This window comes from Otolemur garnettii, unplaced genomic scaffold (assembly GCF_000181295.1).
Source record: "Otolemur garnettii isolate 467f Iridium unplaced genomic scaffold, OtoGar3 scaffold00025, whole genome shotgun sequence".
Taxonomy (NCBI): domain Eukaryota; kingdom Metazoa; phylum Chordata; class Mammalia; order Primates; family Galagidae; genus Otolemur; species Otolemur garnettii.
This window is the reverse complement of record NW_003852420.1, coordinates 17546402-17558926: the sequence shown is the minus strand read 5'-3', so window position 1 is coordinate 17558926 and position 12525 is coordinate 17546402. Positions and strand designations below refer to the sequence as shown.

The 12525-nt window shown below is 39.2% G+C and overlaps 1 protein-coding gene across 10 annotated transcripts in view; it reads left to right on the top strand.

Moving 5' to 3' along the window:
* Nucleotides 1-12525, top strand: part of LOC100965385 (RNA-binding protein 12) — a 37760-nt gene that overhangs the window by 9350 nt on the left and 15885 nt on the right. The window contains exon 3 of one of the 10 annotated variants that reach the window (XM_012804123.2): nucleotides 1164-4756. The exons of the other annotated variants lie outside the window; for them this stretch is intronic. Within the exon in view, the coding sequence (XP_012659577.1) occupies nucleotides 1186-4020 (2835 nt within the window). The 5' untranslated portion in view covers nucleotides 1164-1185 and the 3' untranslated portion in view covers nucleotides 4021-4756. Of the gene's footprint in view, nucleotides 1-1163; nucleotides 4757-12525 lie in introns of those variants that run through there. 10 annotated transcript variants of the gene reach the window in all.

Sequence of the window (12525 nt, the reverse complement as noted above, 5' to 3'; positions counted from 1 at the left end):
CATGGCACTCTACCCAGGGGGATAGCTTGAGGCTCCGTCTAAAAAAAAAAAAAAAAAGGAAACACCATGTATTGTTGACCACATTAATTTCAAAGTAGTATTTTTAAAGTCCCTGGAATTTGGTTTGTGTCACTTTATATTGGACTGCCCTTGTATTTGCTCTTAGAAGCCTTTAGAACTGAAATGCTGAAATTTGAAACGTTTTTGATTAAATCAAAATAGACAAGCAACTACAGAGTAAGGTTCACACCCTAGTTCTTCTGAAACAAAAAACAAAAAATACCTACTTTTCACTGTCAGTCCTTCCCTAGGAGAAAAACAAGAGTGTTTTATTATTTTCTTTTTAATGGAGGATTTTGGTATGAGTATTGGACCTGAGTTAATTAAAACAGTCAGTGGATGGCACTATAATCATGTTCTGTTTCAGGGTTAATGAATATAAGAAACTGAGATTTTGGCTGTTCTATTTAGTATTTCTTTTTGGCTTCTTAGTATATATTAGCCGTGTTCATGCTAAATAATTCCATCTGTGGTTTTATTTAATAAATAAAGCTTTAAGGAAGATTGAAAAGTTTTAGGATGAAATACAGAATCAGCTCTCGTTTGACACTTGAATCTACTTTAGTGTTAAGTACTATTTCTAATTCATCAGTATTCTAGTTTTCTATTTCTGTTGCATGTTGAGACTGAGCTCTATAAAATCACACTCTGATAAGTATGAAATTATCAAATGTATAGGGAAGATGCTAAATCACTTTTGAACATTAACTTCAGTGCATCGTTTTCATGTTTTCCTCCTGTATATTATTAAACTTTGTTTCCTGAATTGACTTACACATTTATTTTAATTCTTACTGAATGATTAGTGTTGTAGATAGTGATTTTACTGTCCTACAGTTGTTTTTTCCTGAGCCTTTTGAGTCTTGGGACTGGACTGCTTATTGCTTCCATTACTAATGCCTTTTGGGAGTTGAAATTGTCTAGATTTTACATTGTAAATGGCATATAATATTCCGTTTTTAGGATATCTAAATTAAAGACATTGCCTGTGATAGCTTGAGGGAATATTTGAGGGCCTAATAAGGTAGCTGGTCATTCTTGTAGCTAAAACTTGGTGTGATAAACAGGAGTCTGACCTGGCCGTTGCCTTTTCTCATCTGCAGGTGTGTGTGGTTTCAGCGCAGCATGGCTGTGGTCATCCGTTTGCAAGGTCTCCCAATTGTGGCGGGGACCATGGACATTCGCCACTTCTTCTCTGGATTGACCATCCCTGATGGGGGCGTGCATATTGTAGGGGGTGAACTGGGTGAGGCTTTCATCGTTTTTGCCACTGATGAAGATGCAAGGCTTGGTATGATGCGCACAGGTGGTACAATTAAAGGGTCAAAAGTAACACTGTTGTTGAGTAGTAAAACGGAAATGCAGAATATGATTGAACTGAGTCGTAGGCGTTTTGAAACTGCCAACTTAGATATACCACCAGCAAATGCTAGTAGATCAGGACCACCACCTAGCTCAGGAATGAGTGGCAGGGTAAACTTGCCTACAACAGTACCCAACTTTAATAATCCTTCACCTAGTGTAGTTACTGCCACCACTTCTGTTCATGAAAGCAACAAAAACATACAGACATTTTCGACAGCCAGCGTAGGAACAGCTCCTCCAAATATGGGGGCTTCTTTTGGGAGCCCAACGTTTAGCTCAACTGTTCCAAGTACAGCCTCTCCAATGAACACAGTCCCACCGCCACCAATTCCTCCAATCCCAGCAATGCCATCTTTGCCACCAATGCCGTCCATTCCCCCAATACCAGTTCCTCCTCCAGTACCTACATTGCCTCCTGTGCCTCCTGTGCCCCCAATTCCCCCAGTCCCTTCTGTGCCACCCATAACCCCACTGCCACCCATGTCGGGCATGCCACCCTTGAATCCACCACCTGTGGCACCTCTCCCTGCTGGAATGAATGGCTCTGGAGCACCTGTGAATCTGAACAATAACCTGAACCATATGTTTCTGGGTCCATTGAATCCTGTTAATCCTATCCAGATGAACTCTCAAAACAGTGTGAAGCCACTTCCCATCAACCCTGATGATCTCTACGTCAGTGTGCATGGAATGCCCTTTTCTGCCACAGAAAATGATGTCAGAGATTTTTTCCATGGGCTCCGTGTTGATGCAGTACATTTGTTGAAAGATCATGTAGGTCGAAATAATGGGAATGGATTGGTTAAGTTTCTCTCCCCTCAAGATACATTTGAAGCTTTGAAACGCAATAGAATGCTGATGATTCAACGCTATGTGGAAGTTAGCCCTGCCACAGAAAGACAGTGGGTAGCTGCTGGAGGCCATATCACTTTTAAGCAAAATATGGGACCTTCTGGACAAACACATCCACCTCCTCAGACAGTTCCCAGGTCAAAATCGCCCAGTGGGCAGAAAAGGTCAAGGTCAAGATCACCACATGAGGCTGGGTTTTGTGTTTACTTGAAAGGGCTACCATTTGAAGCAGAAAACAAACATGTCATTGATTTTTTTAAAAAGTTGGATATTGTGGAAGATAGTATTTACATAGCTTATGGACCCAACGGGAAAGCTACTGGTGAAGGCTTTGTAGAGTTCAGGAATGAGGCTGACTATAAGGCTGCTTTGTGTCGTCATAAACAGTACATGGGCAATCGCTTTATTCAAGTTCATCCAATTACTAAGAAAGGTATGCTAGAAAAGATAGATATGATTCGAAAAAGACTTCAGAACTTCAGCTATGACCAGAGGGAAATTATATTAAATCCAGAGGGGGATGGCAACTCTGGCAAAATCTGTGCCCATATAACAAATATTCCATTCAGCATTACCAAGATGGATGTTCTTCAGTTTCTAGAAGGAATCCCAGTGGATGAAAATGCTGTACATGTTCTTGTTGATAACAGTGGGCAAGGTCTAGGACAGGCATTGGTTCAGTTTAAAAATGAAGATGATGCACGTAAGTCTGAACGCTTACACCGTAAGAAACTTAATGGGAGAGAAGCTTTTGTTCACATAGTTACCCTAGAAGACATGAGAGAGATTGAGAAAAATCCCCCAGCCCAAGGAAAGAAGGGATTAAAGATGCCTGTGCCAGGTAATCCTGCAATACCAGGAATGCCTGGTGCAGGATTGCCTGGTGCTGGACTGCCCGGTGCTGGAATACCTGGTGCAGGACTGCCCGGTGCTGGAATGCCCGGTGCAGGAATGCCTGGTGTGGGAATCCCTGGTGCGGCAATGCCCGGTGCGGGACTGCCTGGTGCAGGACTACCCGGTGCAGGAATGCCCGGTGCAGGAATGCCCACTGCAGGAGGTGAAGAGCATGCCTTCCTGACTGTTGGATCAAAGGAGGCCAACAATGGGCCTCCATTTAACTTTCCTGGTAGTTTTGGTGGGTCAAATGCCTTTGGGCCACCACTTCCTCCTCCAGGATTAGGAGGGGCCTTTGGTGATGCTAGGCCCAGTATGCCTTCAGTTGGAAACAGTGGTTTGCCTGGTCTAGGACTGGATGTTCCAGGTTTTGGAGGTGGACCAAGTAATTTAAGCGGGCCAACAGGATTTGGAGGGGGCCCTCAGAATTTTGGAAATGGCCCTGGTGGTTTAGGTGGTCCCCCAGGTTTTGGAAGTGGCCCTCCTGGTCTTGGAGGTGCCCCTGGGCATTTGAGTGGGCCACCAGCTTTTGGGCCTGGGCCCGGGCCTGGGCCTGGCCCAATCCATATTGGTGGTCCCCCTGGCTTTGGATCTAGTTCTGGAAAACCAGGACCCACAGTAATTAAAGTTCAGAACATGCCCTTTACCGTGTCTATTGATGAGATTTTAGATTTCTTTTATGGTTATCAAGTAATCCCAGGCTCAGTGTGTTTAAAATACAATGAAAAAGGTATGCCCACAGGTGAAGCCATGGTGGCCTTTGAGTCTCGGGATGAAGCTACAGCTGCTGTCATTGATTTAAATGACAGGCCTATAGGCTCAAGAAAAGTAAAACTTGTATTAGGGTAGCCATTCATATAAATTCTTTATAGATCTTCATATTGCTGTGATTAATGCATCCAGATTGTTTAGTATTTCCAGGTTAGAACCTGTGGATTGTTTCATTTGCATATAGATTGGTTTCCATAACATAGAGCATTGGTTGACTGTTTATAGAAGACTCACTACAGGATAAACGTTGCTATATGTTACAGTAAAGCTATCTGGAGAGAACACAAAAATGATTTTGGCATACCATTAGAGAAAACATTTGTAAAACTCAAATGACCACATGAAGCTTATCAAGGAGTCTAGATTGGTTTTGTTTTATACCATATGGGATGAAGAAAATAGAAAGTAGAGCTCATTGAGGGTGTGGCTCTTGCCAGCTGCTGAAAAATAGAAGTTGGCTACTTGGAATTTGGTTTAAAGCTGGACAGATTTGATTTGTTATAGGGTAAAACTTTGTCTAAAGTCTTCATTTTCTTTAAAAGTTGAATAAAATCTCTGTATACAGATTCATTGTATGTACCTTTATTGCTTCTTGAGGGTTCTTGCTGTATAGACAGTCCTGCTTCAGAAGTTGCTGCTTTGTTTGCCTAATTGACTCATTTGTAAATGAGCAGAACTGTTTTGTTGCTATTTTTTCCTAAATACAAAACTCCACACGTGGTATTGTGCTACAATTTTGAACTTTGATTTCTAATGTCATACTTAGAACTGTGTGGAATAAGACTTCTGTCATAAAAATAAACTATAGAGTCCTCTACCTGCCAGAGCCTTTTTGGTTTGACCGTCAAGTTTTAGTTTAGTGGGTTTAAAAAGTGTTCATGTTGTTTGAATAGCATCAAAAACCAGAAACCACTTCTAATAATAAGCGTTTAAGATGCTTGATTTGAAGCCCAGTCTATGTTGGACTAATTGCTGTAACAATTTTCCTTTGTTCCAATGTATATGAAATTTTGGCCTTTAAGAAAACAAAGGGGTCTCTTAATAAGAGCATCGTTACATCCAGGTTTTTTTTTTAAACTGAAGTTGAAGTTGTTAGCTTTGTTAGCAGTAGTATTAGAGAATAAAAGATCTAAGCTGGTTCATAGATTGATAATGTGTTAATCCTCTTAATTGGAGACTTTTTGGCGTAGTTGTTTGATTAGGAGCCTGTGTACAAAAATTCTTAATGCAGAGGACAAGTGCAGCTGCCAGAGGGGAGCAAATTGGAACTCCTTGCCCTTTTATACTATTTTCTTTGGCATTTAGGACACTAGGGCAGGAGGAGCACAATAGGTTCTGGTTGGTAAGTGTCCTTGTCATGAAAACTTTGCTTTACAGTGTCCTGTTTATTGCCACAAAAGGCTCTAATTAGAGTTACTTTCCTTAGTTAGAATGCTCTAAAGATGTGTCACATATTATCATAAATATACAAAATGGGAGATTGGTGAGATATCATGAAAAAACAAACTGTCTTTTACACAATCCTCTTGCTTTGGTTTGAAACATCCCCAACCTTTCCTACAAATCAGTGTATTTACAGAAGGGTCAGCCTTTTAAAAGAAGTATTTCCTATTAAAAAAAAAATTATATATATATATATAGTGCCTTTTTGGTATTGCAAGTTAGTGGGACACTGAAATACAGCGTTGCGTCGCATAATTTGAGTGGCAACAGTTTTCATTTGTGTGATAAGAGTTGGAAAGCCTTTTGATCACTACACGCAAAGAATTGACAGTACAGGATTTTCGCTTAAGGAAGGGATTGTTTAGATTCAAAGAAGAGGTAGCTGCACTGTGGGTCTTTTGATAATGAATACAAATTTGCTTTGACACAGATCATTAGATCCTGCCTTCTCAACTTAAAAAGCGTTATGATGTTTGTATGTACTGTTCAATTTAAGTTTTGTTAAGTAATCACTTTTCATTCCAAAGATAATGCAAAAAACTTCAGTGCTGCTTACGAGTCTTATTTCAACCACAGATATTTTCCCCATTGGAAAGCTGACTATTTTCATTTTAGAAAAATGGGTTGTTTAAAGATGAAACTCTTTTTTTTTTTTTTTCACAATTTATTTTGGTTATATGTTCGTAATTCTTATTAAATATTTCATATACTTTATTGCAACTGCTTTGTTATTTCTACATCTTAGATAAATGCTGAAAAGGAAAACTTGATTGCATTGTTCATTGAATTAATAAATTAAGAAAATAGTGGTTTGTGTAGACATTGGAGAGAACTGTGTTTCATATTTCATTGAATCACAACAGTACTTCTCGTTGTGAAATGTAATTAAATATTTTGCCCTCTGGAACTTGATTTTTGTGTATCTGAGACTTATTAACATAGTGCTAACTGGCATACTGTTTATCTTGTTCTGGGCATTGGAGTTTCGGTTTAAAAAATATTCTTGAAAACTGTGTTCTGTGAAACTATTCATACCTTTCTTCCTACAAATTTTCTTCTAGGAAATAGGTTTGGGGTGACAATGAATTTGCATTATTTTCTCACTTTGTATGGTATGAAGGATTTGTAAAGCTTTGCTCAAAGTTGTGTGCATTTGTAAACATCATGATATTTTCAATTTTATGTGTAAATTTTATTGTCTATTTTTGGTGACATTAATGGGAGAGAATCTTTTCCATTAGGTTTAATTTTTTTTCCTTTTCCTTCTGAGTTTTATTGGTGTTCATTTTTCTTTTGGTTTAAAGGATTAGAAAAATCAAATGTATTTTATAAATAAGCAAATTTGTAACTTTTCTGAACTTCAGTGAAATATTTAGTTCACAGCATAATTTGGAGTTGTGTTCTGTGTTTACACAGTAGTTTGGATGTACAATTACTAGTGGCTTTAAAAAAAAAATTACACAGTGTTAAATAAGTGAAATATAATTCCTGGCTTTGTACTCCCAAGTTGTCAAAGCACCAACGATGAAAATTCCATTAGGGAACTTTAATTCAAAATTTCTGATAATAATATTCAGTATAGCTAAAGTCAGTGCTAACCCACTGAATGAAAATCTAAGACGGCATGGAAGTAAGCAAACATACACATTTTTAGGTGGAAATACCTCACATAAAAACCAAACTTTGACTCCTTTTTACTGGATTCTATAATTGTGTACAAGTGTGGGCCAAGTTAAACGTAAAACACAGTCATCAGTTTTAAGAACACTTGATAAACAAGAAAATGTATAATTGCTGCTAGTCAAATATTTTGGAAAGAATTTCTGATGGTGGACAATTTAAAAGTTATTTCCCACCTTTGCAAAATTGCCACATTAAATTGTTGTACTGGCAGTTCTACACTAGTCCAGACTTCAGAAACCAAACAAGATAAAATGGCTCCTTGCCATTGTGGCCACATCATTGCCAGCAAATACTACCTTGGCAGCATTCAGGAAAGGTTTTTGTTTATAAAGATGAAGTCTTGAATACTGTTCAATAAACTTGTCACAAAATAAAACAGGCTGATGCTTTTAATGCTTTAATTGCACAAAAGTACTTCAATGAGCTACAACATTACCACATTTTTAAAAAACTCCTGAAAATATGTACCTTTGGAAAGGTGGATTTGGTGATCTTGGAAGTAACAATGGTTGGTGGTTGTCCTTGTCTTCTAATGCTGAAGTGTGAAAAGAAGAGGATACCTGAAACGGCAGGGAGGAAACTTGATTCTAGGTCAAGTCTGTGGTATCTACACCTTTTTAGAATTTTATTTATGTGTGTGTGTTGCTGGCAAACTATTTTATGTGGACACAAAGAACCAGGTGCTCCTTTTTACAGGAATTTTAAACAAGTTTGTGAATTATGTTTAAAATTGATTACATTAGGGAATGGGAAAAGAAATCTTCAGAGTATTATAGATTTTCAATTGTATATACCTCTAAAGGTTTTTGTTTTTTGTTTTTGCATTAGTATGTGAGGTACTAGAAGTGGGGAAGAAAAAAGAGGAATCAAATACTGCTGCTTTCTGACATTGATGCTGTGATTTTTGTCTCTTCTATATGTGTTCAACTTGTAAAAAAAGCAAGTCTAGAGTCCTTTAAAAAAGTCTAGAGTTGTAGTGAAACTAGTAGGCTGTACCTTATAACCAAAGCTCTTAAAAAATACTTAAAATTTTTATCATTAAAGAGTTTAGCTTGTATTTGAGCTTAAATCCTAGCTTGTTTTAGAGAGTGTTAGGCTAGATGATTAGGTGTACATAATGCAAGGTGCTAGTGGAGCCATTTTAAAATAATTAAGGTTTGAGTAAGTGTTGGAAAAATCACTGAAAACCAGCTGCCTATATCTGCAATGGCCTTTACCATCTGAAAGGGGTGAACTTTGTGGTAATATGTTTCCTTTTCTTCAGGAGAGATCACGTGTATAATTTGTAGTTTATCTTTATTTTTTAATTTAATTTTTTTCAAAAACTAAAGTGCAGTAGTGAGGAGGAGGGAGAGTAGAACAAGGAGTTTGATCTGTAAATTGACTGAACAACCAGTTGAGGTAACTCACTACCTCTGGACCAGCCAATAGTTTATTAATTATGGGCATCATTGCTGTTTTCCCAAAGGTAGAGTTTTTGAAGGATATGGTAGAATCTTAAATTTAATGACCTTCCTTTCTTATTACAAAGTAGTTTGATTTGTTTCATCTTTTTAGTATAAAATCTGATAGAGCACATTGACTTTAAATGTTCTGGAAAGTGTATACTTGATTAGTGTAATTCTCTGATGCTATAGTTGACTTTTCTGGGAAAACCCATCTGTTCAGCAACATTTGTTCATCTCCTATTGGTGCCCGCTCAGGTAAATGTTAATATTTTACTGTGCTGTTCCTGGATTTATTCTTGGTGTTTTGAGCTATTTTGTGTCCCAGAGTCTTGACAGCATCCTAGACTAATATGACTTCTTTTCTGGATCAACATAACTAAAAATGAGCAACCACGGTGGCATGATTTTCTACATATTGCTGTACTCCTGAAGAGTCCAGAAGGAGTAAAAAGCCACCTGATATGGACATTTCAGCCCCATGGACAGAAGGGCAGCACTCTAAAAGTCTGGGGGCAAATCTCATTAACTGTATCCCTTGAATTCTGTCACTGGACTGACTTCCAGTGAAAATGCTGATGGTTAGAGTTTATAGAATCCGCAAACAGTTGTATAGATATGGTAAATGACACAGCAGAGCATTGGAATTGGCAACACAGTTCCAGACATCTGGATTTTAACCTTAGTAACTTAATAATTTCAAGTCACTTTTATTATAAATCAACTGATGGCTTGCCATTTCATGTTGAGAGAAGGAATTGACTATTTGGGGGAAATGGAGCAATGACCAGGAAAACATAGTTCAATGTGAACAGAGTCAAAGGTGTTAAGTCAACTTAACTCTACCCAGGAGTGGTGCTTTATTTTCAAATAGACTACCTTTGGTGTTTCATTTCCTTCAATCTGCAGCTACTAGTTTTTTCCTTTTGCCTGCTTATATAGTAAATGTGCTGGTAACTGGGACTAGGAGACTCTTTTGTACTAAAGTCCCCAATCTACTGTCTCTAGCTTCATAATGTTTGGAAAATAAGTGAATAAGACTTCTCACTTGTGAATTTGTGCTTCATATCAAATGGTAACAACCACATTGAACTACCACAAATCACCTGTTAGTCTTTACGGAGTGAGAGTGATTTAAGAAGGGTGAAATAAAGAAATTCAGCTATTTAGGGGTTTTAAATCATACCAACTGGTGTGCTACTGATTTCCTCATCTTTCTTTTCTACTTGAAAGTTTGAGACGGCCTCACTCTGTTGCCATGGTAGAGTGTAGTGGTGTCATCGTAGCTCACTGCAATCTCAAAATTCCTGGGTGCAAGCGATTCTCCTTCTTCAACCTCCCCAGTAGCTAGAACTAAAGGCACATGCCACTATGCTTGGTTAATTTTTCTTTTTCTTTTCTTTCTTCTTTTTTTTTTTTTTTAATAGAAACAGGGTCTTGCTATTGCCCAGCTGGTCCGTGTAACTCCTGACCTCAAGCAGTGTTCCTGCCTTGGCCTCCCAGAGTGTGAGGATTATAGGCCCAGCAGAAGTTTGTTAATGGCCACCTCCCACTACACTTCTGTCTACACTTAGGTTGCAATGGGGGTGGGAGGGTGGTATGACCTTTATACATACCTTCTGTGGTGTGGGCTATGAGACCAGCAGAATCCTGCTCTTAATCTGGCTAAAGTGATGAAAGGATTCATGTACCTGTTACTTCCTGAAGTAGATAACTACTTTGCTCCTATGACCATTGAATTGATAGGTTGGAATTGAGAACATCTGTTTCCTTCATTCAGCCTTTTAAGGCAGGGGTCCTCAAAGTTTTTAAATGGGGGCCAGTTCACTGTCCCTCAGACGGTTGGAAGGCCAGACTGTGGGCCCCGTGACAAGTCGGCTGCTAAGCAGGACAGGCAGCAGCAGCAAAAACACCCAGCGGGCCGTAGTTTGAGGACGCCTGTTTTAAGGCAATTTCAGGCTGGGCACAGTGGCTCACTCCTGTAATCCCAGCACTTGGGAGGTTGAGATGGGTGGATTGTCTGAGGTCACAGGTTTGAGACCAGCCTGAGCCAGTGTGAGAACTCATCTCTAAAAAGAAAAAAATAGCCGGGTGTTGTGGCAGGCTCCTGTAGTCCCAGCTACGTGGAAGGTTGAGGCAAGAGAATCGCTTAAGTCCATGGGTTTGAGGTTGCTGTGAGCAAAGATGTCACAGCACTCTACCAAGGGTGACAGGGTGAGACTCTCTCAAAAAAAAAAAAAAAAAACAATTTCATGAATATATACAGATTAGCTGTAACTATTCCATGCTAACAAATTTGTGAACTGTGTTGTACATCAAACACTTAAACATTGGTGGACACGCTGGGAGGCTGAGGCAGGTGGATTGCTTGAGGTGAGAAGGTAGAGAACAGCCCAAGCAAGAAGACTCTGTCTGTACTAGAAATAGAAAAAATAGCGGGCATTGTGGCAGGCGCCTGTAGTCCCAGCTACTTGGGAGGCTGAAGCAAGAGGATTGTTCATACCCAGGGGTTTGAGGTTAGTAGGAGCTGTGAAGCCACAGCACTCTACCTAGGGCAACAGAGGGAGACTGTCTGAAAACAACAGCAACAACAAAAAAAAATTTGGAAAAAAGCAAAATAAAATGCTTATAATTCAAGAATTTATAGCCCTAAGTTTACACAAGTGTTTGGTTATGCTTATGCTTGTACTGAACCAGGCTGGTTGCTAAATCATGTTTAGAAAAGAATGAACTAGTGTACCTATAGTTTTCCTTTTGTTGAAATCCTCCTATTATTTCTCTACTTCCCTAACATGCAAATTCTGAAGAGTGACCCTTCTAAAGCTCTCCCAAGTATCCCAAAACAATTTATTCCAGGGAGGGGTAGGAGAAACTCAGAAATAATAGGTAGGTTTTTTCCAAGAGCTTTGGTATGCTGCTTTTCATTCACTCAGCTCCATTTGTGTCATAGGTCCCTGCACGCTGGAGTTGCACAAGTTTCTGGTGATGCTCTGGTCTGGACATGTTCAGGAAAGTGGTCTAGAACTGTTGTCTCAGACACCCCACAGCATGCATGATAGAGAGGTGTTAAAAGAATAAATTCCAGTAGACTGAAATGAAGCAGAATTGACTACCACATGGATGTTCTTTGAAAGTTTTTATATCAACATTTTTCTTTTCTTTTTTTTTTTTTGGCTGGGGCTGGGTTTGAACTCGCCACCTCTGGCTTATGGGGCTGGCACCCTACCCTTTCAAGCCACAGGCACCACCCTTATATCACGTTTTTCTGAATTGAATCCTTTATTTGCACTATTTATGCTTGCTATTTATAATTTATTCCTTTGATGACATCCTATAAAAGTGGAGTCCAACATTTCCTCTCTTCCTACCCCTGCAGTCAAAGAGAATTATTTTCCATGTGTATGCAAGGCTAGTTAGTACAGGTCATGGGGAGAGGCTGTATGAACCTCACTACTCTTAGTGGCCAGGAGGACTTTAGGTTAGGCTGGATTATAAAATGTGAGCTATTGCGGAAATATGGTAGACATAGAAACCACGTTCCTAGGAAATCAGATTGTAGTTTTGTTAGTTCCTATGACCCAAGGATAAATCCATTTTCTATAAAATGGGATTAAGATAGATAATCTCATCCAGTTTTAAGCTTCCTGGTGAACCTAGCCATTTTTGGCACTTCTGGAACTCTGCAGTGAGTTTGGACCTTAAAAAGAAACCAGGAGTAGAACTACAAATTTTGATCTGGCTGCTGCTCTAATGTGGGAGTGTTCTTGTGTGGAAGTGGGCCCACACTGCAGCTTGAGAGCTTCAAAGGGGAGTGGTCTTCATTTCCCCTTTTGGGGGTTGTCCATATTCTGCCATGCCAGTTAGATCGTCTGGAGCTAGTAGACCAGAGATGTTCCTCTTGGGTATCCCATCAACCAAGGAGTTAATGATACTGCAAAGGACCTAAAGATATACTTGCCCATCTGTGAGCACTGAAAGGAGCAATTTATTTACTGAGTCCTTTTTTTTTTTT